At 38.9% G+C, this 26,583-nt stretch overlaps 1 protein-coding gene and 1 long non-coding RNA gene across 2 annotated transcripts in view; both read right to left on the reverse strand.

Moving 5' to 3' along the window:
- Window positions 1-5,345: 5,345 nt before the first annotated feature.
- The window catches only part of LOC125721193 (C-type lectin domain family 4 member E-like), an 87,640-nt gene continuing 66,402 nt past the window's right edge, over window positions 5,346-26,583 (reverse strand). Inside the window, exons 2-4 of the mRNA XM_048997256.1 lie at window positions 9,890-10,032; window positions 9,389-9,486; window positions 5,346-5,968 (exon numbers count right to left, since the gene is read on the reverse strand). Of these exons, the coding sequence (XP_048853213.1) occupies window positions 5,821-5,968; window positions 9,389-9,486; window positions 9,890-9,958 (315 nt within the window). The 5' untranslated portion in view covers window positions 9,959-10,032 and the 3' untranslated portion in view covers window positions 5,346-5,820. The remainder of the gene's footprint in view (window positions 5,969-9,388; window positions 9,487-9,889; window positions 10,033-26,583) is intronic.
- On the reverse strand, window positions 10,789-12,614 carry LOC125721214 (uncharacterized). The gene is made up of 3 exons (XR_007385728.1): window positions 12,535-12,614; window positions 11,160-11,261; window positions 10,789-10,828 (listed from the first exon to the last, which is right to left on the reverse strand). It is a non-coding gene; the product is annotated as an uncharacterized LOC125721214 (long non-coding RNA).

Below are 26,583 nucleotides of genomic sequence, written 5' to 3' on the forward strand. Positions count from 1 at the left end.
ATATTATTATTTTTCCAAATTGCTGCTGCCAATGGTTCAATAAATAGAGCAAATAATGATGGAGAAAGTGGACAACCTTGCCTAGTGCCCATTCTGAGAATGAAGCTTGGGGAGATTTGCTCATTCGTTTTTATGCAGATTTTAGGTGAACTGTAAAAAAATTTAATCCAGGTTCTCGCTAAATTCAAATTTTTATAAGGCTGCCACTAGAAATTTCCAGTTTACTCTGTCAAAAGCCTTTTCTGCGTCCAATGCGACGATTATGGCTTCCTTATTTTGAATGTTGCAGTAGTTCATTATGTTAATTAATCTCCTCATGTTGTTAGTGGACTGTCTGTCTTTAATGAACCCTGTTTGATCCGGATGTATTATATAAGGTATTACTTTTTCAATTGTACTAGCCAGTGCCTTGTGATGATTTTAAGATCTGCAGTTATGACTGACATTGGTGAATAGCTAGATGGGAGAGCAGGGTCTTCGTCAGCAGGTTAATATCTGCACAATTCATATTTGGAGGAATACTGCAAGTTTCTTTAATTTCTATAACCATTCTTTGGAATTGTGGTGCTAGCAGAGGCCAAAATGTTTTGTAGGATTCTGCTGGAAATCCATCTGGACCTGGGGCTTTCCCGTTAGGCATACATTGAAGTGCATTTGTAAAGTTCCACTATTGTGAGAGGTAACTCTAATGCCGTTATTTGTTCATTATTTTATTTTGGTAGGTCGATGTTGTTTAAGAACTCTTCTATTTCAGAATTGGTTGGATTAATATTAGATGAATATTAGATGAATATTAGAATTTAAGTCTACAGACTGAGTTAAAAAATGATATTAGACGAGCTAAAAGAAATGTCGAAAGGATGGTTGCATTGGAAGCTAAGGATGACGTTAAAAGTCTCTTCCAGTATTTTAACTCTAAAAGAGCTCTAAAACCTGAAATTACTAATCTGCAGGATAGTAAGGGTCTTATAATAGTAAACGACATTGATATAGTAAATGAGTTCAATGATAGTTTTGCACGGGTATTCACTGTTGAGGACCTTAGTAATTTACCAGTTATTACCTATCCAGCATCGTCTATAGCTAATATATATATAACTGAAGCAGATGTTTTGCAAAGCCTAGCTAAGCTCAAAATAAATAAATCACAGGGCCCTGATGGCATCTTACCTATAGTGTTAAAAGAGATGAGGGATATTAATTGCCGACCCTTGACTTTACTATTTCAAAAATCCTTATCTGAAGGTGTGGTACCTTCTCACCTTCTCTCTCACCTTCATAACGCCTATTTTCAAAAAAGGGGATAGAAGTAATTTGTCTAACTATAGACCAATCAGTCTAACTTGTATAACTGGTAAAGTTATGGAGGCTATAATCAAAGAGAAAATGGTAGATTACCTGGACTCCAATAACATTTTGCGGGATAGCCAGCATGGATTTAGGAGAGGTAGATCCTGTTTAACAAATCTGTTGGAGTTTTTTGAGGAAGCTACTCAGGAAGTTGATTATAAGAAGGCCTATGATGTCATCTACTTAGATTTCCAAAAGGCTTTTGATGTTGTCCCCCACAAGAGGCTCCTACTTAAACTCAAAGCGACAGGTATTTTAGGTACCGTAGCGACCTGGATTGATAACTGGTTAACAGATAGGAAACAGCGAGTAGTTATAAGAGGCACAATGTCACAATGGGCTTGCGTTCATAGTGGGGTACCGCAGGGTTCGATTTTAGGACCACTATTGTTCCTAATTTACATAAATGATATGGATACCAATATATACAGTAAACTGGTGAAATTTGCAGATGACACCAAGGTGGGTGGTGTAGCAGATACTGAATTAGCGGCTCAGCAGCTACAGCAGGATCTTGATTTAATTAGTGACTGGGCCGATACCTGGCAGATGAAATTTTACGTCGATAAATGTAAGGTACTCCATCTAGGGAGCAGAAATATAAAGTACAGGTATTTCATGGGTGTCACTGAAATAAAGGTAGCTGATCATGAGAAAGACCTTGGTGTGTATGTTGATGCTTCCATGTCCCATTCTCGCCAGTGTGGGGAAGCAATAAAAAAGGCCAATAGGATGTTGGGGTATATCTCCAGGTGTGTGGAGTTTAAGTCAAGGGAGGTAATGCTAAGATTATACAATTCCTTGGTGAGACCTCACCTAGAATATTGTGTGCAGGTTTGGTCACCATATCTTAAAAAGGACATTGTGGCCTTAGAAAAGGTGCAGCGTAGGGCCACAAAAAATGATTACTGGTCTTAGAGGAATGTCGTACGAGGAACGGTTACTTGAGCTAAATCTGTTCAGTCTCAAGCAAAGAAGACTGAGGGGGAACATGATCCAGGTATATAAGATTCTAACAGGTTTGGATGCTGTTCAGCCAAATGGCTACTTCAATATTTGTTTAAATACTAGAACTTGTGGCCATAAGTGGAAATTAGCGGGAGAACATTTTAAACTGAATTTGAGGAAGCATATCTTTACACAGTGTGTAGTTGGAGTATGGAATAGTCTTCCAGCTAGTGTAGCGCAAGTTAAAACCCTGGGGTCCTTTAAATCAGAGCTAGATAAGATTTTAACAACTCTGAGTTATTAGTTAAGTTCTCCACAAATGAGCTTGCGGGCCGAATGGCCTCCTCTCGTTTGTAAATTTCGAATGTTCTTTTGTTCTTATTTGGGAAGGAAAAAAAACCTTTTCTTGTACTTATCCTGTCGTTCTCTTCATTTTATGTATGTATGTGTCAATGTTATTTCAAACCACCATTGTGATGAATAATTGAGGAAATGAGGACTCACATGTGAAAGTGAGTGACTAGAAAGTATAATTGCAACAGGCAAAAATCATGGTTGGACGGGCCAGTTCAAAAACAAGCACAAACAAACAGAATCCAAAAACGCAAAGGAAAAATAGAGATTGATGAGAGGACAGGGCATGGCAAACCCAGGATATAGGAAAGAACTAAAACAGGATCAAAAACCAAAAGACAGATATCAGAAATGCTCAAATTCTCAGGAACCAAATAGATTTTCTCAATTGCATCCATGCAAAGTGTGAGAGAAACAAAAATACATGGCAAAATGAAAGGTGATCACACAACAGCCAGGGAGGGGCATAAGTGTATTGGAGGGTTGCTGCAAATATTGGGATGATAATTTATGTATAAAATATCTACAATAAGCTGACACACTATTGTGAAATTAATGATTTAAATCCATCACAGGGCACATACTGTACTTGCACACACTCTCACACACTCTGGGAAACTCAGAGACACCAGCTAGCTTAAGAGGTTAACCTGAGAATACCAACAGAATATGAACAGAACATACAAACTGTGCTCACAGACACCAGAGAAATGCTACAGCTACTGTAGCATGTTGTAGGACGGTAGCTTTGCATCTCTCCCTAATCTTTACCTCATCAGGGATATGCCTTCCTGGCAAAGGTGTGAGGTAACAGTGCCACTGATTGAGCTCCTCTGCAGCCATCATGGAGGATGATGCATTAGACTTCAGCTTAGGACTTAGGAATTCCATTCCATGTTTCAAATCTAAATTAAACTACTGAGCCATGCTGACCAGCCAGGAATCCTCTGTGAGCGATCGGCATCAATCTGCACCATGCAGGCGGACGGCAACAACGGCTTCTTCATGACCGTCCCAGAAACCACCTGTGAGGAACGGTAACATGGCACAGCTGGTGCGGCTAATTGAGCCAATCAGAGGGTGTCACTATAGCCCCAGCACTAAAGGACTCTCACCCGACCAATTAGGGAAAGAACCGCATTGCCCCTGAATTAGTCACTATAGCAACTGTTGTTTCTCTGCTGAGCCCTTAAATGTGCTCCCGTCTCTCCCATGACTCCTTGCCCACTGCACATCTTAAAAACTATAAACCTTACAGTATTTAAGCCTTTACATACATTAGTTAAACACTAGATGGCGCTCTCTGCCTTTGTGTGTACCTGCAGGCTGCAGCTTCAAGCTGAGGCTTGTGGGTCAGGCTGAATCAGGGTAGACAGAGACTTTACCTCACAGCATAAGCAGAATTAACACAGACGTCCACCAAGAGACGATCATGTATTTAAATATAATATTAATGTAATTAGTCATGGGGAATATGGTTTTGTTTTGTATGTTGTGCATGTTTCATTTCGATGACATAATGCTGTACTGATCAAAAATGGATTTTTGTTTAATTGCTCTGTGGTTTTCATTGTGGTCCATATTCCCCCGTCTCTCTCCTCATTGGATGAACTGTGAAGTCTAACCCGTGATAAGAGAAAGAGCGAACCAGCACTATGCCTGCTAAATAAATCCAAAGTGTGGGAACAGCTGTGTGCAGTGAGGAGGAATCACTAGTGCATTGTGGCACCTTAATGCTCCCAAACCCTGCTTAGAGGGACTGGCTTGTGAACAAAGTGTTTGGGGTGTCCTAGACTGTTTTATTGGACTATCTGTCATTAGATGCTGGATGGACAGAGTAAGGAAAAATGTTTTTCCTTCTCATATATTTCTGTCCTCTGTATTAAATCCTTAACTCTGTTCTTCCAGTGGTTTGTTCTTTCTGGTGCTCTGACTATTTTTCTACTTTTCTTCAATTAAACTAGCAATAGTGGGTTGGCCTCACCTGAAGAGAACTTGCAGCATGCACTTCAGAGAAGTGTGATTTAGATTGTTAAAATGGAGACCACTGTATTTTATTTTCTTCTTCGGAATTTACAATATTTATAATATTTACTTATCTAGATTTTGAAAAAGAAAACAAATGTTGCTTTCTGTACTTATTGGGTGTGGCTTGTGTTTTTTTGGTGTTTACTAGTGGCAGTGTAAAACTTCCATAGAGGCTGAACATTTTATTTGAAAACTATGACGTTTTAAATTGAAATATTTCCATATTTATTAAGGTAAACAGGTAGTTATTAGAATAATGACTATGTATTAACTGTGGTTTAATGACTTTCCAGAATCAACTGTGGACATAAAGTATCATATCATAAAGTAATATGATCTTATATTCTAAATTGAGTGTTTTATTGACTTCTTTGACTTCCACAACTGTTTAAAAGACATGATATCCCGGAGTACACTGGAATAATCACAATTTCAGGTTTTCTGCCCTGTGGTCCCATTAAACAGTACACCACTAGAAAGAGGTTACTGTCAAAAGCTTCTACAGCTGACTGGATGGGTACATTTAGCAAGAGGCCTACAGAAGACAGACTCATAACCGATTACTGTTGCTCTGGTACGCTGAGTCAATATGTACTTAATTCTTAGAATGATCCATTCAGTTTTGATTGTGATAAGAGTTGATAAGAGGTTTTGTATTTTGTGTTTGTCTTTTAATGTTTTCAGTTTTTAGAATGTGAAACTGAACTGGGATGCCAGTCCATCACAGGAGACACACATTCAAATCCGCTTCTGTTGACAGTCACACACAATGGGTGATTCAGAAATACAGATTAGCCTAACTGTATGTCTTGGATTATGGGAGTTGAGAGGAGATCTGAACATGGGGAGAAGACACAAACTCAACACCTTTTCAAGCAAGTCTCAGAAAAATCTTTGTAAGCATTTCTAATACATTACTTATTATTAATCCGTACAGTAATTATAAACGTAAAAGCCACGCTGACTAATAAGGAAAAGCAAAAAACAGAATTACAAAAATTAATGCAAATTAATAATGACAATAAGACAGTAATCCAAAAAAACAAACAAACATTTCATGCCATGGATAATGGGTATTAATTAATGATTGATTTTCCTTAAAAGTTATTTGTATAACTATCATACATTTTGTGGTTAGTTTTAATCAAGGCCTTCACGCTCACAAATCCATTTTTCTTCATAATAGCAAGGCCGATCATTCCAGTTCGCAATTGTGCCTGAAAAATTGATGATCTCAACACAGTCCTCATTTCCACCTTCGTCATTGGGTTCCCCGTTCATCCAGTAGCTGTAAAACAAAATATATTTCAGCAGAATGTGTTATTTTTAACTTCCTTAGCTATTATCTGTAAGGACTTGTTCCCGTCATGTGCCGGTGTGACCGGTAGGTGTCTCTCGTCATCACATCCCTCACTAATGTATTGATTACTAGCACCTGTCATTCATTTAGAACTCATTAGTTGTGTATGTACTGTAAGTGTCCACCTTCACCTCACTCCCCAGCTTGGCCATTAAAGCCAGTGTTAGTTTTACATGTGCCTTGTGTTCATGGTTTCTCTGCCCTCTGTGACGATGCCTTGTGGTCCTTTTGTTTCTGATTCTGTGTGTTTCAGTGCCAATTGAAACCCCTTTTGTTCCGCCTACAGCTGTGCCTCAGCTGTGTTTTCCCCTTCAATGTAACGTTACTCCAATGAAATTAAATCATTAGGGAAAATACTAAAAGATGACACTTGCATGAAGAAGAACTACTTCTCTATTTCTGCAGAAGGACCCATAATTGCAATGTTACAGAGATTCAATCCATGACCTGGAGATATAGAATTTTAAAATATACAAGGGATGTGTAGAAAAAGAAATGAATAAATTAGCATATACACATATATCTGTACTGTTTAAATCCAGTTTGTTATGTTGTCTATTTAGTATAAAACCGAATTTGTGTTATGTAATGCTTAAACTTAAAACTTTTGCAACACCATTTTTTATAACATTGTTTATCAGTTCTGTTTTTGAGACTTTTCATCACTCATGCTTTCTTACTAGTGGTGAGCAAGAAGACTCCATCCAATCTGTCCAATCAATAAAATGATCTGTGTCTGTAATGGGGAGGGTTTCATATGGGATGTGTGTGTGGTTACCTCAGAAGCATGGGCTCTCATGGGCTGAAGCCCAGGGGCTGCTGCTAAAAAGAGACCTGAACTTGATTAATTAAATCTTAAACCTGCATCATCTTACATAATAGGACTACATAATACAGTACATAAGAGCTATATAATATTTTTTCGGAATGTATTGCATGTATGGAGTAGGGTGGAACGATATTGGAATAAGGGTCACATATATACAATAATAATATAAAAATTATGATAATAAGTGTCATTATTGTCATCTGTGGTAGTGTGGTAATAATTCTAGTTGAATTTTAATAATAATAATAATAATTTGGAAATCTGCAAATATACTCTGGAAACCATCTTGGAACTTGCACTTTGACCTCCTGATTAAGAATGCTTAATTTAATGGTTAGTATATAGTAGATAACTACATTAATTAATAGAACAAATAAATGAGTAGTAATAATTTCCACCGTCACTTTTTTTCTTAAGCAAACTTACTTTTTGGTTCATTAGAACTACAATTACCAGTCTTTATTAGATAGATAATGATTATGTCCCTTATTAAATAATAGTTAACTAAGTTTTATGTTGACACTAACTGGCTGCTAAGTACAAAATCACTAATTTGCTTGTAGCTAAAACTTAGTTTAATACATTACGTAGGAGTTGATTTATGATTAATATTAAATTATTAAAAAATAATTGTGAATTATTAGTGTTCGTTCAGCTAATCTGTTACCGGAATAAGTTTACATTTTTAGTTTAGTTTTATGTTTACAATCCAGTGATAATTCTAGAACAAAAAAGGAGTTCAATATTTGCCATAAAACAAAATACACCATAACCAAACTTATTGTGATGGCATGCGGTTGGTCACCAAAAACAGACTGTGAACATTACTGGCATGTTTATGCTGCTCATATTTGTAATTGTATTTAATGTGTGTATCCATGTATTTTATATTGCAAATAAGTGTTGTACACATGTAGTATTTTATTGTAGAGTATGTCTCTTCATTAACGTCTACCCTGAGTATGAGTGTCATGTAAATCGTTGGCTTCTTAGTGCTACGGCGGGGCATGGCAGATGATAGACAATCCACATAGCAGCTCCAACATAACAGCATCTGATTTAATGAAACAGAACTCAAAGCGAGAACCAGAAAATAAAGGCACCACAAGGGGTCAAAACAAACCCGATAAAACAGAACCTAAGGCTACATCTGCACTAATGCATTTAAATTTTTTCCAAAACAAAAGATCTGCATCCACACTACCATTATCACTAGCGTTGAAAAAAGGGAAATGACGTAGCTTCGACTACAGAAATAATTAGCTTTAGCATTTGTGTGGTTGTATATATTGTATATGAGTTCTTATTCAAAAGTGCCGCACTTTATATTTTATTTCTTTGTTGCAGATTTTAGGTCCAGGGAGTACAAATCCAGAACAAGATTTCAACCAACCAGTTGAGTACTCTGTGAGTGTAACTCTTTAGACTCAACTGGTTGGTTGAAACAAAATCTTAGTCTGTATTTTTATTCTCTGGACCTGAATTCTTTGTTGTAGATTGAACATAACATGTAATTTGCACGTTTTTGGTCCAAACAAAAATTTTTATAATTCTAGAACTGGCGAAGTATATATTTTGAACCTCACACCCTGATGAACGTTTTCTACCCTCAGGCCATAAGGCTTCTGAACCTGCACATTCCACTGCACCTCACACCCTGATGTACACTGTGCTCAAGACAATCTATCTCAATCTATCAAGATGTCCAGCATACCCTACTACATGTGACGTCGCCACCACCAGTGACGTCCCTGCATCCAGCTCGCCGTTCTGCCTGTGTCATCTTCCATGTCTGACCCGCTGCCTTACCTCTAGTTGCCTGGCGATTGGAAGAAGACTCGGCATTGGCTTGTCATCTTCCCTGCTTTCCAGTTATTTCCCAAATCTTATGATTGGGACAGTGTGACTTGACTCTTATTTGACTATCCCTGCCTGCCCCTGGAGGATGGGCTCCCCCTTTGAGTCTGGTCCCTCCCTAGGTTTCTTCCTTCTTGGGAGTTTTTCCTTGCCACTGTCGCCTTTAGCTTGCTCACTGGGGGCTTTGGGTGTGGATGCTGTAAAGCGCTTTGAGACAATGTAATGTTGTGATAATGCGCTATACAAAAATAAATTTGTTTGTTTGTTTGTTTGTTTGCTCATGTACCCCTCACCATATACACACTGTTACACTGGTCAGTTTTTTATATCTGTGTTACCGTTCATTTTGAACATACTTCTCTGCTTGCATTTTTAGCTTTTTGCACTTTAACTAGCAGTATTGGATTTTCAACTTGCAGTCTAGAAAAAAGCGGTTCAGGATGCATTTCACTACGTGTTGTTCTTTGTATAACTATGTATGTGACAATTAAAGAATCCTGAATCTTGAATCTTGACATCGTCTCTATACTGGATACTTGTTTCAGCTGGATTTTCGGCTCACCCCTATGTTTTTCCATAGACCATGTAGCCCTTTGATTATTTGAGCTGTCATACGCTTGTCTTGTCATACAGCACTACTGATTAATACCAATGTCTCTCACCTTGTGGTCAGTGGTGTCCCATTCACCCATTTAAATACGCCTTCCTGTTTTTTGTCTGTCAGACCAATCCAGGTTCTCTGGTACTGACTGAAAAAAGTCTAAAGTTTGGAAAACGATGTATTAAAATCTGTGCATGATTATGACAACACATCTGATTTACTAAAATGTAATTTGGCTATACCAAATTAATTTTGTAATGCTAATTGTGACCCTCCAGCACAAAACTGTACACTTGGGTCAAAAATTAGAAATTAGGATTATGGTATGAAATGAAAGAGCACAAAAAATCCTCAAAAAAATATCTAAAAATACGGCCATGCGACTTACGTACGGTTTTGTGCTGGAGAGTCACAATTATGAAACGGGTTGAATCTACAGGTCCTCTGTGTGCTTCCTGTGACATTAAGGACTCCATCTGAGTCCTTTGAAATCATTTATAATCTTATATAAAAGAAACTCCTTATATAATATAATCAACCATTACATTTTTTTCTCTCTTACCTGTTCCTCTTTGCTGTCTATAACCACCAGATCTGCTCCTTTCTGTCTACAGTCCACCTGACTTTCCATCCAGTTCTTCTTTGATTCAGAGATGTAATAACATTTTAAATCGAAACTTTTCCAACCCACAGGACATCTGTGCTCTGCAGTGAAAAAACAGAGTAATCTTAAGGATAGTGTGATTCAGGAAAAGACGTCATTCTACAACGCAGATACGGTATCAGGTACAGCTGTGTTGAGTTCAAAAGCAGTGCACGTGACTGAAGACCCAGAGAGAGTGAGAAGAGAATTCAAAATGGCTAATATGCTTGTGTCTCAACTGCCTGCAAACAGTGGAGCCAAAGAATTGCTGCACTGGAGAGAGCTGGTCATGGCTGCGAACCATTACGTTATGCCTTATTTTTCTCATCAGTGATCAGCTTTTCATTTCCTCATTCAAAAATCAGGTAGATTTCCCCATTCTGAGATTCCTGTCATGTTCTGTACCATGTCTACCTCATCACCTTCTTGAGTCATTAATTGCTTAAGAACATAAGAACATAAGAACATAAGAACTATACAAACGAGAGGAGGCCATTCGGCCCATCAAGCTCGCTTAGATAATGGCTAAGGTGATGCACAGACAATGTAAAGCATATCTGGTTAATAATCCTTTTTTTTCTCAGATGCAGATGAGGAAAATGTTTTAATTTGATTACTGTTCATTTTGTGACGGTCAGTCAAAATAAATTATTTAAGCACTGGACTCACCTTACTTTTTCAGTGCAATGCAGCTACTATATTTCTCCTGTAATTGAGAAACATCTGCTAACTTTGTGCTGTAATTGGTCTGTAGCTGGTCTCTCTCATTTCTCACTGTGATGTAATTGGTCTGTAATAAGTGTCTCTGTTTTATCAGTATATTGTGCTTCTTTTCAATGTCACTAAGAGCTCCTTCATCTATAGAAAATAAGCATAAGTCACTGAATAGTATGGCACTGATGTTATGACAAAGATGTAAAGACAAAGTTGTAAGTAATTGACCTATGGGACGCACATAGTGCAGTTAGCAGACAGATTAGTTTAAATATCACAACTGTAAACACAGTTTTATGAGGTCATCCAGAAGAGAAAACACAGTAAAAATAAGAATCACTAACAAATAGACTCATGACCTCAAACCAGTGATCCAAAATGCTAGAATGTAAGTAACAGGTTCTCAAAGACACTCTACTGTGATTACATACACTAACCCCTTCACTTAACTCTGAAGTGAAACAAACAAACTCACAGTAAACATAAAGCACTGCTGTGATCAACAGCAGGAGCAAACACAGTATCCCAAGACACACTGTGGCCAGTCTGTAGTATTGTCTCCCTGTAGGTTCAGATCCTGGGTGGGATACAAACAGCTGTGTCACTGGGGATCGTGGGAGAATAGGGAGTGTAACAATGCATTATGCAATAACATCACATTATGTAATAACTCGACAAATTGTGAATGAAGACGTCCATATTTGTTGGATATTAAGTAATGCACTTTATTATTACATCTTCATCATAAAAAAGTGTGACTCTCGCATTTTATAATAACCACCACAATATGTAATAATTTATTACAAAATACAGGGACATTTATCATATATTACATTTAACTAAGCTGTTTATTACAAAATGCGGCAGATTATCACAAAATAGGGGTGAAATTACATAAATGAAGTGAATATTTGTTACATTTGGTTCGAGTTATTACATATTATGGTGTGTAACAACACATTATGTAATAACACTGCATTATGTAATAAGTTGACTAAGTGTGAATGAAGACATAAATATTGGCTGGATATTGCATAATGCTTAATATTGCATAATAACATTTTCATCATAAAAAGTGTGACTCTTATTTTATAATAACCATTGCAATATGTAATAATTTATTTCAAAATGCGCAGAAATTTATGACCTATTGTGTTCAAGGTGTCTGTTACAAAATATGACAGATTATCAAAAAATGCAGGTGCAGTAGCATAACTGAATTGAAAATTTACTACATTTTGTTGAGTTATTACATAATGCGTTACAGTAGACATGGATATTTAATGCACACACTCCTTTATTGTGTAATCTTTGTCAATGTTTTTTTTACCCCAAAAATAAAGTGCAATGAACAGTGTGGACTCAAAAGCAGACGAAACTATAGTCACTCCTACTGGTGCCATCTCTATAAATGAACAAATATTAAATGTATAACAGGTGTATGTCTGGATCAATAAATCTATGTAGCATGGTATGTTTTTTGAAAAATAACCAGCATGGTTTGAAATAATTATAAATGGCTAATCTGTATAATACCAATCTACATTATAATATTACCAATCATATAATAGTAAATTAATAAAGAAATAATTTAATATTAATAAATTACAATTAACAATTTAAAGTATATTCAGCAATAAAAAAAACATCCACCATCCATCCATCCATTTTCCATACTTACTTCTTGTTTCTAAAAAAATTCGGAAATGATGTTTTAGAAATGCAAGTTGTAGAAATGTAAGCTTTAGAAATGTAATTTAATATTTACACTCAATATTAACATTCAATTCATTTACTCCTGGTAATCCAGCTGAGGGTGATGAAGTTTATTTTCATTTGTCAGTACTTACCAAAATGGTGAGACCTTGGAGGCATCTTTATTATTGAAATTCTGCGTCGATCACTAGTATCCAGCTGCAGTATGTCTACTGTTATACACTCTGTGAACTGTACAGTACCATGGCTTTGTGGTTTATATGATGCCTCAAAACATGTTTGAAAAGCAGGAGAGAAGACAGGTGGGGTGGAGTTAAGTTTTTAACATAACAGAAGAACCAGCAGATATGAATAACTGATCTATTTTGCTTTAAAGGAGCTGGATTTAGCATAAACTCCTGCTTGATTATAATGTGCTTCCTCTCCAGTACCCTATATCTTTTTTGTCTACCAGTTTTATATTTAACTTTATGTCAGAATAATACTTGTTTACCCTTCTATCTCTGTTGTTACAATAAAATAACGACCACTCTTACCATTTTAACACTAAATATCTAAGGGCCATTCCACCAAATCGGTGCCATTTCTGTCCGCAGGACATTATGTGTATAAATATGCATGAAAAGTAGCTTTATAATACATGTTATTATCGAGGAAAGTGTCGTCCACAATGTCCCCATTGCAAATTTAACATGCATAATGTAAAACATGATAACACCCTACAGTATAACACTATGACCTGCCCCTGCGTACTACCACTGCACATCACCATGAAATATGCTGATTAAAAACCTTTAGGACTCTTGTATTTTTGTATTGTTGTGTGACAGCATTTAAATACATTTTCCTTATAGTAAATCAATAATATGCCAGTTAAAATACACAGTTTAATCATGTCCCTGGGTTTTCACTCAGTCCCGTGACCCTCATACATTTATGCCCCTAAAAATTTGGCATATTCCACAAGTGGCATGTTAAACTGGAACTTCCATCATATCAGTCACCTGAAGACCGCAGGAAAACCAAAACTCAGTTCTCTCACGTTCTTTCCAGTAGTTTTGACGATGTTGTATGTCTGTCTGATGTCTGAACTCAACCTCCAGTCCTGTTACCCAAATTATTTCTTAGATTTAATTTATTAATGTATTAAAAATACATTTTTGGCAAGTTACTTGGATATCCTCAATATTATCATACTATTAGGTTTGATGAATGTGTTAATTTTTCTATAAAACTGTTACTTTCTGTTCTGTTTCTCGTATTAAAAGTACATCTTATCATGCACATATGGTGTTTTTTTGCCACAGATATGTATTTTTTGAATATATAACCAGTCATTTCTTTAAAATACTTTATTGAGGGGAACAAAAAAGAAATATTTGATATGATTTTCAAATAATATTTAAAAAGTTGCTTGAGATTTTGCTAACAGGATTAAGAAAAATGCAACCATGCTCCTTTTAAAAACCTGGAAAAAATGAAATAAAGTTACCTGAGATTGACCAGTGACCATTTTCAATAGTTAAATATACAGCTCTTGAAAAAATTAAGAGACCACAGCACAATTTTTGTTTTACTAATTTCTCAGCTTATGGGTGTGCATCTGTGAATATTTTTTATTTTTTTTGCAAACTGCTGCCTGGTTCTTCCCCGCTTCTCATTAATGAAGGGCTTCTTCCTTGCTTTATGGGACTTCAGTCCTGCTTCCAGGAGCCTGATACAAACTTTCCTAGCAGTGCACTTCACACCTGCACTTAATGTGTCCCATTCCTTTTGAAGGTCACTTGATGTCTACGATTCAGGAAAAACTGTCAGATAAGTTAGCAGCCATCCCTGGCATTGGAAAGTTGCTTCTGCACTCAGCCTGGCTGGTTTTTGGTTATTGCCAGTGTCTCCAGCTTCACATTGTTCTTGTGTACTGCTGTCTTAGAACCTGAGCCTGGAAGCAGTCTGCCACAGTGCAACCTTCTGCCAGCAGAACTTAGGACTTGAAGAATAGGACTTAAAATGCTGATTTAAAAAAATACTATGGAATGCCCTCTTGATTTTTTCCAGAGCTGTATGCATTACTAGATTCAGTGTTGAAAAAGATTAAAAAAATAAATAAATTTGATGCAGATACCACCGATGTGGTGGAATCACCCGAATTTGAAAATATGACATGCCGCTTCTTGTGTCACAAATGCTGCAGTGTAATAATACACTCAGATACACGTGCACCAATCGCCGTGTGTTCGCTAGCTCACGCTGAGCATCTTGAATTAACTTTCAAAACATAAACAACAATGCTAAAGTATACAGGTTAAGAAAGTTTGTCCCAAAACAATCAATTTATGGACAGTTTGCCAAAAAATGCATATACCTACTCTTCTTACAGACTAGTATTTTCATATTACAAAATGAACACTCATCTGACATATTTACAAAATACATTTAACTGAAGATATGTTAAATGCCAAAATAAATATATATAAACCTATTTATTTACCATGGTGTAAGTTCATGAAATTGAAAGAAATGTGTGATCATGTCCCAGTTAATGTCCCCTACCGCTAGTCCCCAGAGGGTTGGAATAGTATTTTGTGTGAAGTAATTCTGAAGTGAGCCAGCCTAACATTTTATTAATCAGAGAAGAAATGTGTGGTCAGTATCTTTATCATTTATTCCCTGAAGATGGTCATAGTCAAAAACTATTTCTTGAAATGAGGAAATATGTTAATATGCTCATTGCACTTTGACCTTACTCACTTGTAAATGTATGAAAAGGCATCATTAACCACATGATTAGTGTGAAAAACATCCACACACATACAGGGCGTTTTCCTCCCCCTAAGTCAATTAAGAGTGATTATTTATAAAGAGAAATGCTTCTGGGTGCTGTACATCAGTTACTAGAACAGCTGAAACGGACAAAAAAACTGTAATTTTTACATTGAGCACATCTACAGAATATTTGGTGTGGTATGGCAATGGGGTTGGGATGGCATATGTGTGGTTGGCATGCATGCTCTTTTCAAAGCACTATGCAGAGGTAGACCCCGAAACCTTTTTAGCTGTATCTGTTAATTCTTTTAATTAAAAAAAAAAAAGAAATTGTACCTTGTATTGCTGTTACGTAAAGAATGTTGTATGGTATCATGTTTTCCTAACAAACTGCAGTTAGATTAAAAACAAGAGGCAGAAATGCTGAAAAACAGAACCTTTCGATTTAAGATTTTTTTCAGTATATGATTGTTTGATGTCCTCGGGTGGGGGGAGGGGAGGTACAAGAATTGCATTGACAATGAAAATTAGGTTAGAAAATATCATTTTCTAACACCCACTTCAGCTCTACTCTCTGAATACTGACACACAGGCAGGTAATTTTCTTAGTTGAAAAGATACAAAGGAACACTGAGATCGCTGTGCACCTCTAGGTTCTACATGGTTCTTCTCCCCAAATTCTCCCTCTGCACTTTCAGCACCAGTTTTTTCCACAGTAGGGTTCAGCCTTACACACTCCGTCCAATCTGTTCATTAATTCAGTGCATTTAGGATTAATACTTATGGATATAATTTGATAAATCACAGCCTGGTTTAGGAATTGCACAATGTGGGACAGGCAAGCTCTGCAGAGTTGGTCCAGTGTTTCCCCTACCATTATATTAGTGGGTTGCCACGCGCCCCCAAAGGCACCTCCCACCCCTCCCTGAAGGTCAAGTTAATTTTATTTAATTTTGTTTTCTACTCTGAGACTCTCCCGGATATCCTAACTTTTCACCTTATCCTAAAAACAGTGAAGAGGCCCAGCCACCCAAATGGGCGGTCAGGGAAGTGCTTCTGCTCCCTGAAGGCCAATACAGAGAGAATCAGGAGGAGCCTCTTCCCACACGCCATTCACTCCCTCAACTGAGGCAACACCTACAGTAGGACTGACTTGGTTGGTCATCACCCCACGCCCCACCCCCCATTACAAATCTATGTACTACTTTCAGAGCTACCTCAGCCCACTGTTGCACTGCTTTATTATTGCTTTATTATTTGCACATGTTATTACAGTATTTGCACATACTACTGCATGACACCTGTACCCTGCCCCCCCCTCCCCAACTGTTAGATTCCTTTGTGTAATTACTTACCTAACTCTGTCTAACCGTGCTACATCTGTATCCCACTGTTTCTTAATGTCACGGAGTGTCATCACACAACATTTCACTGCGAGTCATACTGTGTGTATGATTGGCATGTGACGAACAAAATTTGAATTTCAAAAATGAATGGAAGTATGAATCCAGTACAAGGCAATTTTTTTAATTAATTTTTATTTTTCATGTAAGAACATAAGAAATTTAGAAACGAGAGGAGGCCATTTGGCCAATCAAGCTCGTTTGGGGAGAACGTAACTGATAGCTCGGAGTTGTTAAAATCTTATCTAGCTCTGATTTAAAGAAACCCAGGCTTTTAGCCAGCACTACTTTAACAGGAAGACTGTTCCATACTCTAACTACACGCTGTATAAAGAAGAGTTTTCTCAAATTCAGTTTAAAATGTTCTCCTGCTAATTTCCACCTATGGCCACGAGTTCTAGTATTTAAACTAATATTGAAGTAGCCATTTGGCTGAACAGCATCCACAACTGTTAGAATCTTATATACCTGGATCATGTCCCCCCTTAATCTCCTTTGCGAGAGGCTGAACAGATTCAGCTCAGCTAACCTCTCCTCATAAGACATTCCTCTGAGACCAGGAGTCATTCTCGTAGCCCTACGTTGCACCATTTCCAAGGCAGCAATGTCCTTCTTAAGGTATGGTGACTGTCATGCCCGGCTCGTCCGATCCTAATGTGTGCCACGCCCCCTGATTATCCACATGTGCTTCCCCGATCATGCCCAGCTGCATCCTGTTGTTTCACCCTGTCTTGTCTATGTCAGTCCACGTCTTGCCCTGACTGATGTCCGTCATTAACGTTGTGATGTCCTGTTCTTCCCATAGCCGTCTCCCCTTTAATAAATCCCCAGTTTTCCCCGTCTTTTGCCTGCCTGCCTCGTCCTTCCCTGCATCCTGCCCGCCTGTCTGCCCATCCTTACCCGTGGTTCACAACAGAATGACGGACCCAACAAAGAAAGTATCCCCCGTGACTGAGGAATGTTACCTCGGTCTCGTAGATGAGGTGCTGCACTGGATCGCCCAGCCCGACATCCAGGAAGATCCCCGGGGGTGGGACCTCGCGAGTCAGAGCCAGGAAATCCTGGAGGGGGACAGGAGGTGCTGGTGACCTGGGGGAATCCCCGAATACCTCTGACGTCGCCACCGCCATGGAGCTACCACCGCCTCTCGAGCGTTACCAGTTCCGAGTGGCGTGGCTGGCAAACAAGGGGCCAGGGCCATATTGGACTCCATTCCGCGTAACCCCAGGACTTTTAAAGGGGCAGCGCCCGTCTTTACGGCACCTGTTCTGCCTGTCCCGCCGGTACCTGTTCTGCCTGTTGTGCCGGCACCTGTTCTGCCTGAACAGGCCTGTGCATGACCTGCCTATTCCGCCGCCTGCAGCAGCAGCTACGCCCGAGGCGCTGATTCCGCCTCCTGCAGCAGTTGCTACGCCCGAGGCCTCTCTGCCTCCTCTCACCGCTGCTATGCCCGAGGTCCCTCAGCCACACCTGTGACTGCAACCCCCGTGGCTCCTGTCCCTGACCCCACTCCAGTCCCCCCAGCTTCAGTCCCCGAGGAGGTCCCGGACAATCTGACTATTACTCCTTCCTTCTTGGAGGAGGAGGAGCTCGAATAGGACCCCTTCGGGACCTCCCTGGTAACTCCTCTTCCCTCGCCCCGGCGAGGTCGACCCCAGCCTGACCTCACATGTCTGTGTCCCGCGTTGGGGGACTTCGTCTTGGCCAGCTGTGGCCTTGCCGTCACCTGCTGTGGCTCCCCCTCCCTCCTTGCCTTCACCAGTGTACCCTTCAGCTCCCTCATCGCCTCCCCTGGTGCTCCTTCTGACTTCCTCCTCGTCCCCTTCGCCTGTTCCTCGCCCTACCTCCTCAGCCCCTCCAAGGTCCCCTCCTGCTCCGGCCTCCCGGTCACCTGCATCCCCTCCAGCTGCCTCCCGTCGCCCGCCGTGGCTCCCTCGGGCCCGCCTTTCTCCACCGGCCTTTCCTCGTTGGTCTTCTGTCTCTGTCCCTCCTGTGTTTATTCCTCATCCCTTTGTTCCTCCTCCTCTGCTCCTCGTCCCTCTGTGCCTCCCATGTTCATTCTCAGCCCTTTCGTTCCGCCTGTTCCCTCTGTGTCTCCTTTCCTTATCTGTCTGTCTGTGTTCCCTGTTCTGTGTCAGGTCCTGTTCTTGCTTCTGCCCATGTGCTTGTTTTGTCTTTCCGTTCTGTTCCCGGTTCCCCATTAATGGCCTTGTTCTTGTCTTCCAGGTCCCATATCCCCGGTGTCATCTCGTCTGTCGCCTCCCCTGAGGCGCGCCCGGAGAGCGCGCCTTTGGGGAGGGTTCTGTCATGCCCGGCTCGTCTGATCCTCGTGTGTGCCACGACCCCTGATTATCTACGTGTGCTTCCCCGATCATGCCCAGCTGTATCCTGTTATTTCGCCCTGTCTTGTCTATACCAGTCCACGTCTTGCCCTGACTGATGTCCGTCATTAACGTTGCGATGTCCTGTTCTTCCTGTAGCCGTCTCCCCTTTAATAAATCCCCAGTTTTCCCTGTCTTTTGCCTGCCTGCCTCGTCCTTCCCTGCATCCTGCCCGCCTGTCTGCCTATCCTTACACAACAGTGACCAAACCTGCACACAATATTCTAGGTGGGGTTTTACCAAGGAATTTTACAATCATAGCATCACCTCCCTTGACTCCATACACTTAGAGATGTAACCTAACATCCTATTGGCCTTTTTCATTGCTTCCCCACACTGGTGAGAGTTGGACATGGAAGCATCAACATACACACTGGTATCTTTCTCGCAAGCAGCTACCTTTATTTCAGTGGAACCCACAAAATATCTGTACTCAGAATGTTATTTGAATCCAGATAATCTACCATTTTCCCTTGGATTATAGCTTCTATTACTTTTCCAGCTATGCAAGTTAAACTGATTGGCCTTTAGTTTGCTGGATTACTTCTATCCCCTTTTTGGAATATGGGCATTATATTAGCATGCTTCCAACCAGAAGGTACCACACCAGTGAATAATGATTTCTGAAATAGTAAAGTTAAAGGTTGGCTAATAATATCCCTCATCTCTTTTAAAGCTATAGGTAAGATGCCATCAGGGCTCTGCGATTTATTTATTTTGAGCTTAGCTAGGCTTTGTACCACATCAGCCTCAGTTATACATATATTGGTCACCAATAACGCTGTATTTGCACTAAATGGTGGAAAGTCACTTGTATCCTCTACTGTGAACACCTGTGTAAAATAATCATTAAACTCTTTTACCATATCAATTTCATTTTCAATTATAAGACCCTACTATCCTGCAGATTAGTGATTTCAGCTTTTAGAGCTCTTTTGGAGTCAAAATATTGTCCAATCTTCCTTTCTACATTCCTCTTAGCAAATCTAATGTTATTTTTTAACTCAACCTGTAGACTTAGATACTCCTGCTTTATTTTGAAATCAGTAGTTATTTCCAGAGAGCCCTTTTCCTCCTGACTTTATTCTTAATTTCCTTAGTAAACCACCTTGGTCGTAGTTTCCTAGATTTAGTTTTGCTGGAAACACTTGCAACAATGTGCTTTTAAAAAAATCCCATGCCTCTTCAACAGTTTTGCATCCAGTTTACAGTTTCTAGTTTCAGTTTGTTTTTTTGGACTTTGCTCTTCGGACACTAAAATTTACCTCAAATTTAATCATGTTGTGATCACTACCATCCAGTGGTTCTAAAACCTCTAATTTTCCAGTACTATCCTGGTTATTAGAGAAAAAAAGATCAAGAAGGGCTTCTCCCCTGGTAGAGGTATTAACAAACTGAGTAAAAAATTCCTGTACTAATTCCACCATCTCAAATTCATTTACAGAAGAGCCAGAGACTGAGTGTCCCACTGAATCCCAGGTAAATTAAAATCACCCATAACCACCACATCATTTTTATTACTCATAATCCTGATATCGTCATATAACATTCTGCTTTCCTCTGCAGCTACATTAGGTGCTCTATAACAAACACCGACAATTAGGCCATTTGAGTTTTTAGCATCTAGTTTTATCTATACAGTTTCTGTACTTTTATTTTTATCAGTGAGCTCCCTTCCCTGCAAGTTTTCTTTTACATATACTGCAACACCACCTCCCTTCTGGCCTATCTGGTCTCTACGGAACAACGTATAACCATCCATATTATTCTTCACCATCATTGTCATTCATCCATGTTTCAGTTATTCCTATAATGTCGTAAGTGTCTGATGATATTAAAGCCTCTAAATCATGAATTTTGTTTCTAATACTCCTAGCATTTAGATACAGACCGCAAAGGATAGGCCTTTTACAGTGCCCACTTTTAATATTAATTGGGGCTTTCTGTCTCCCCCTACCTATATTCATAACTAACCTCCCTGCCCCCACAGTCCCTAGTTTAAACATTCCTCAACTACTCTACACATTGTATTTTTTCAACGTTGTTTCCTTTTCAGGGTGTATTAATACCAAGGTTAAACCTTTTGTTTTAATTTTTGTTTGGTTTTAAAAAGAACGAAGGCCTCAAATGAAAAGCTTCAGCAGTGCTTTGAAGATTACACATCTGCTTTTCTCGAGCGTACAGGAATCTGTACAGGCATCTGACAGTGCCGCGCTGAATCTCATTTCCTTTACTGGAACAGCACCCATTACAGATATTTTTCTTTCCCTTATAAGGTCACTTCATCATGCCAGAGACACTCCATCAGTTTTTTTCCACCAGAAATGCACCGATAGGGCACATCACGTTTACCCAATTGTAAGGGCACCTTATATCACACTACATCATACTTTCTCACTGGAGGGACATTCATTCCCTCCAAGGACACCCTATTCCCCACAATTTATCCACTGGAAGGGCACCTATTTGAACTCATCGTCATGTTTTCCCGCTGCTTAGGAAACCCTTTACAGCACTGCATCCCATTTCCTCTACTGGAAAGGGCTCCCTTTGGTACCCTTAATTATGCAGGGCTGCTACTTCATTACGGCACATTTTTCCCATTGGGCACCCACAGGGGTTGCTTAGAACATTGTAAGGGCACTTGATATTATTCTAATGAAAGATATGTATGATCTCTGCACATTCAGTTGGTTTAGACCTGAGAAAATTCATGTTCTTTTCTAAGAAAACAATCAATTGAACAAAAATGTTTCCTTTGCAAATACTCATTCTAGTTGTGTAGAACCATGATTCAGTTGAGTTCAATCAAAGAATTATGTATAAAAATACTAAAAAAAAAATAATTCAGTATCCATTGTACGTCAGTATAAAACTTACATGTTTGACAAAACATTAATTTTGTGTATTACATGAATAAATAGCAAAGTAAGAACATTATAAATTTCATATAAATGGTACATGAATGCAGGACTTACATGTTTGATGCTACATAATTTCATATGTATTTTACATGAAAAAAACATATATGTCTAATGACACATTAAATTAATACGGATTGTATATTTATTTTGAGTGCCATATAAATGATTTGGGTAAAACACACAAGAGTCATATTAAATTCTTAAAAAACTTTCCCATATGGGGCGGCTTGATCTATAACTTAATGAGGTTGATCCCAATTATGAATCCCTTCCTCATAGGAGACATTCTGCCAGTCTTTTGAATTTGTACAGTAATTGAAATGGGATTTGCTGGTGTTCATTTACAGTGCTCACTTAAAATCACTGCCAAAATGTGATTTTGTTAAAGTTTGGGTTTGCCCATGATTCCCCATAAAGGGGCATCAAACTAGGGAAGGTTCTAGCCACGTGGGAGGCTCCTGTGCTGCAACAGAATGAGAAGTTTACTGATGAGTTTCTGGGGCTGTTTCCTACCTTTGATGTTATCGCAGTCAGTCGCATAAGCTGCCGGATGTGGTGGGATAGTCTGACACTTTCACAGCCAACAAAGAGGGTCTCACACTAATGGTGGTTCAATTTTTCTATTTCTCTCTAACTTGTGAGCCACTAATCCGCACACTGAAGGCAGACAGTTTAATGAAATGTTCTAGTTTGCAACCATCTTAAATTAAAAGCTCAGGCATATATTTTTCCGGAGAAGGTAGTCCTAATAAGACTATGGCCCCATCCCGTCGCAAAAAGCCCTAAAGAGGAACATTGTTTATCAGGTTGTGGTGCCCACTAAATATCGAAGCCACATTCTTTGCCCGGTGATTGGTGTGTGTGAATCAGGACATTTAGGGGTAACTAAAACGTACCACATTTTGTTGCAAAATATACCACTTCTTTTGGACAGGAATTAAGAGAGATGTTGCTGTTTATTATCGATTTTGTTTGTCATATTGGATGGCAGGAATCCCAGTCAAGTAATTTCCTCTGCTCCTTTACATCTTCTTCCCACAACTGGAGACCCTTTTGAAAATGTCATTATTGTGTTGGTCTGCTAGCCAAAACTAAAGACTGTGCTGTAACCAGAAGCCCTTCCATGTATAAAATTACTTCTCTAGTGATGGTGAAATGTTTTTGCAACATTTGGATTATGACTGGATTCAGTCATATCAAGGCGCTGATTTCACTTCTCTTTTTATAAAAGTTTAACGACAATTAAGTGGTGAGCATGTTTCTCTAACTGAGTTTTTGAATAAATGTTAAATGCTTTTTTTTGACACAGGAAAGGACTTGAATGACCATGTACCGTTGGTCTTTGATGCTCATTTGGAATCTGGACATGCTGTCCAGGGCCCACATAAGTTATAGAACAATAGAACAATTTCCATCTGGTGGGTCCAGGTCAGAAAAAAAAATGTCTTGCACTATATGAGTAACTTTAAAGAGAGTTTATATAAAGATGTTAAACTCTCAGAACAATTTTAAAATGTGGTTTGACAGATGAGTGGTGCCATGAGTTTTCTATCCTGGTGACAAAGTTCAGGTGCTCTGACATGTATTCAGGTCTGCATTTCTAGCCCAATTTGCTGGTTGCTACAACACAAACTGTTAAATAGATGGCACCTGGATTACCTGTTAGGCCATTAGATATGAAAAACCAAGCTACAGCTTATTTAGTTTTTGCATCTTTGATCACTGTGCTTTCCTATGATGAAAATGCAACTCTACAGTAGAGTTTGTAATAACCAATCAAAATGGTAAAAATGTCTTTGTTGTTATTACATAATGAAGTGTTTTTCTCATAATTGGTTTTTACAAGCCTAAGTTTTGTTGTATGCTTTTTAATGAACATGTAATTTCATGCATTAATAAATGTTTGTATTCATAAACTCATATTTAGGTTTTTATTGCGGATATCCTGTGAAGACTTTGAATTTCAGCTGTGCAGCTACAAATACCACAGGCTTGATGACTTACTGTAAACAGATGGTTATGATAAAAATGTCGGTGGACTGTGCCCCCCCCCCCCCCAAATTCATGGTTAGGGCCTGCCTATGCCAGTTGCAGCAGTTGCAGATGATGAAATTTTAGTAGCCCACAAATATCATACCCATCATGCACTGCCGATGTTAGCAAATTCCACAAACATGCTTTTTTTTTTTCTTAAATACATGCCTCGACAACACAATTTGACTATAAAACATTCCAAACCATTAGATTTCAAAATTCTTTTAAATATTGTACCAAATATTTTTTGTGTCATAATAAGATTGTATGCAAAAAATGAGAGATAAAAAAGTAGAATGTCATGATTCCAAATAATATGTATGACATCAGTTCCTTAATCCTCACAAATGTTTCACATATATGTGAGATTTGCAGTCGGACGGGGGGCCTTGATGTTGCAAGGGGGGCCTGGGACAGGTGCCCCGGCTGCCCCGCCTACCAGTCCGCCCCTGGTACTGGGTCAGTACAGTCCAGGAATTTGGATCCTGCAAAGGCAGTCAGTAAAGTAAAACATAACTTCATTGGTTGTTGTCCAAACACCATTTGGTTAGGTTTACCGCTTCTTCTCTATAGGCTGAAATTACTCAGAGATCAATCCCAGGAGGGTGGTGTCATCTGCAAATTCGATAATACTGTTTGTGCTGGGGAGATATGCAATCATAGGTGAGTATTGGGCTCAGCACAGAGCCTTGTGGGACACCCGCATTCAGGGTCATAGCTCCTGCTCCATAATGGTTAGGGCTGTATCGATAGCTATAGATGTTGTCTGATTATGTATTTTCTTTGTAGGCATCAGATCAAGTCCTGGAAGGAGACTAGCTTTAGTGTGAGCCCGTACCAGTTTTTCAAAGCATTTTGAAATTATTTAGGTAAGTGCAAAGGGATGGCATCCATTCAGAGAACTGACTGCAGTTTTTTGGGTATCAGTACTGTAGAATGGTTGTTGATTTATGAGATGTCAAGACACTCACAGAGATAGGGAGAGGTTGAATATGTGAATAAATACACCTGCCAGCTCATCCACGCCACCCTTGAATATTCTATTCGACCCAATTGCTTTGTTGACATTCAGCCTGTGCAGGGTGTGAGATATGTGATTCATATCTAGGACAAGTGACAGTTTACGGTGTGGTTCTGGTGGCAGGTTCACTGTCACTGTTTTCTATCAAAGCATGCAAAGAAATTGTTGCGCTTGTCAGGCAGTGTGCTGTACCTTGCAGATAGGGTGTATGGAATATTATTTAGCAAAATATATACTATTATTGCCAAATATCCACGATGTAATCAGTACAATGTAAACATTATAATGTAAACAACACAATGTAATCAGCTGAGTATGTATTTGCACCTTTTGTTAGTCTGAGTTTCTGTTAGCTACTTTATGTTAGTCCTGAATCTATGAATATCCACTTTTATTAGCGTATATTTTATCACTATGTTAAAGGACAAATATATCATCAACCTTCTAGTTAGACAATGTGCAACAGGCTGAAACTGCCAAGGTTATTACTGAAGGAAGGGATTCGCTTGAGTTCACCAGAAGTTCACGGCTGAGCATTTTTAAAAAACCAAGTGGAGATGGTCGCGCCACCATTATGTTCGGCCGATGGCCCAAACGGTAAAAGAAATGATGGACAAACTTATCACCTAGGCGTGTGGATTAAGGGAAAAAACAATGATTGTGAATGGTTGAAGGAATGACGCTTAAGTGACGAGATATTGTTAAATGATAAGAACTTGTATAAAAATTGGTGTAAAACAGTATAGAACACACTTTATGCGCCCAGCCTAGGTTGCAATAAAGACTGAATCTGTTTGCTACTCAAGCGGCCTTCTGACTTCTGATTTGGCAGGGAAGGAGAAAAAACCACAACAGGTGTAGAGCTGTTACACCTATAGTCTGTGATAAATAAACACCTTGCCACATGCAGCAGAGGTTAAATTCAATGTTCGTAGCTGTTTTTTGTGTTCTTGATTTGTCTTTTTCTTTAATTTTCCCAGGCTTCCCTATAGTCTTGTGTATTTCCAGATATAAAGGCTTCATCCCATTTTTCATTACACTGGTAGAATCTTATATTTCACACTTTGCTACCTAACTACCCAAAACCTATTTTATTAATTTATTTGTTTAATTGACACAGTGAGTTTAAAGCACAATTACTTCCGTCAGTAGTGTTTAAATATGACTATGGCACATAATTCTACAGAACAAATTATTTAATAAAAATTGTTTCTGCCAAAAGTCTCTCTTCACAAAGGCAATTGAGATTTCTCTTTGAACCAGTTCCGTGTTAGTATACAGTACGCATTTGTATGCACTGAGAATTTGCAATTGCAAACAAGCCGTCATAAAAGTCACAATCCTATTTCTTGAAAATAAATATCTTACTAATACAAGACATAATATCACACCAGAGTATGTGTTGACCACACACAATATCTGTATGTTGTGTGGGAATGGTAATCCCATCCATCCATTTTCCAAACCGCTTATCCTACTGGGTTGCGGGGGGTCCGGAGCCTATCCCGGAAGCAATGGGCACGAGGCATTAACTGTTTAAAATAAAAATTATACATTTTTAAATAAAGTAATTTGACATACCATTTTGAAAAAGCCATGGAGCATTTTATTAGGGCTGCTCTCACACATCTGGCGTGGTATCTGTAGAAGGAAAACG

This window comes from Brienomyrus brachyistius, unplaced genomic scaffold, assembly GCF_023856365.1.
Source record: "Brienomyrus brachyistius isolate T26 unplaced genomic scaffold, BBRACH_0.4 scaffold32, whole genome shotgun sequence".
NCBI classification, from domain to species: domain Eukaryota; kingdom Metazoa; phylum Chordata; class Actinopteri; order Osteoglossiformes; family Mormyridae; genus Brienomyrus; species Brienomyrus brachyistius.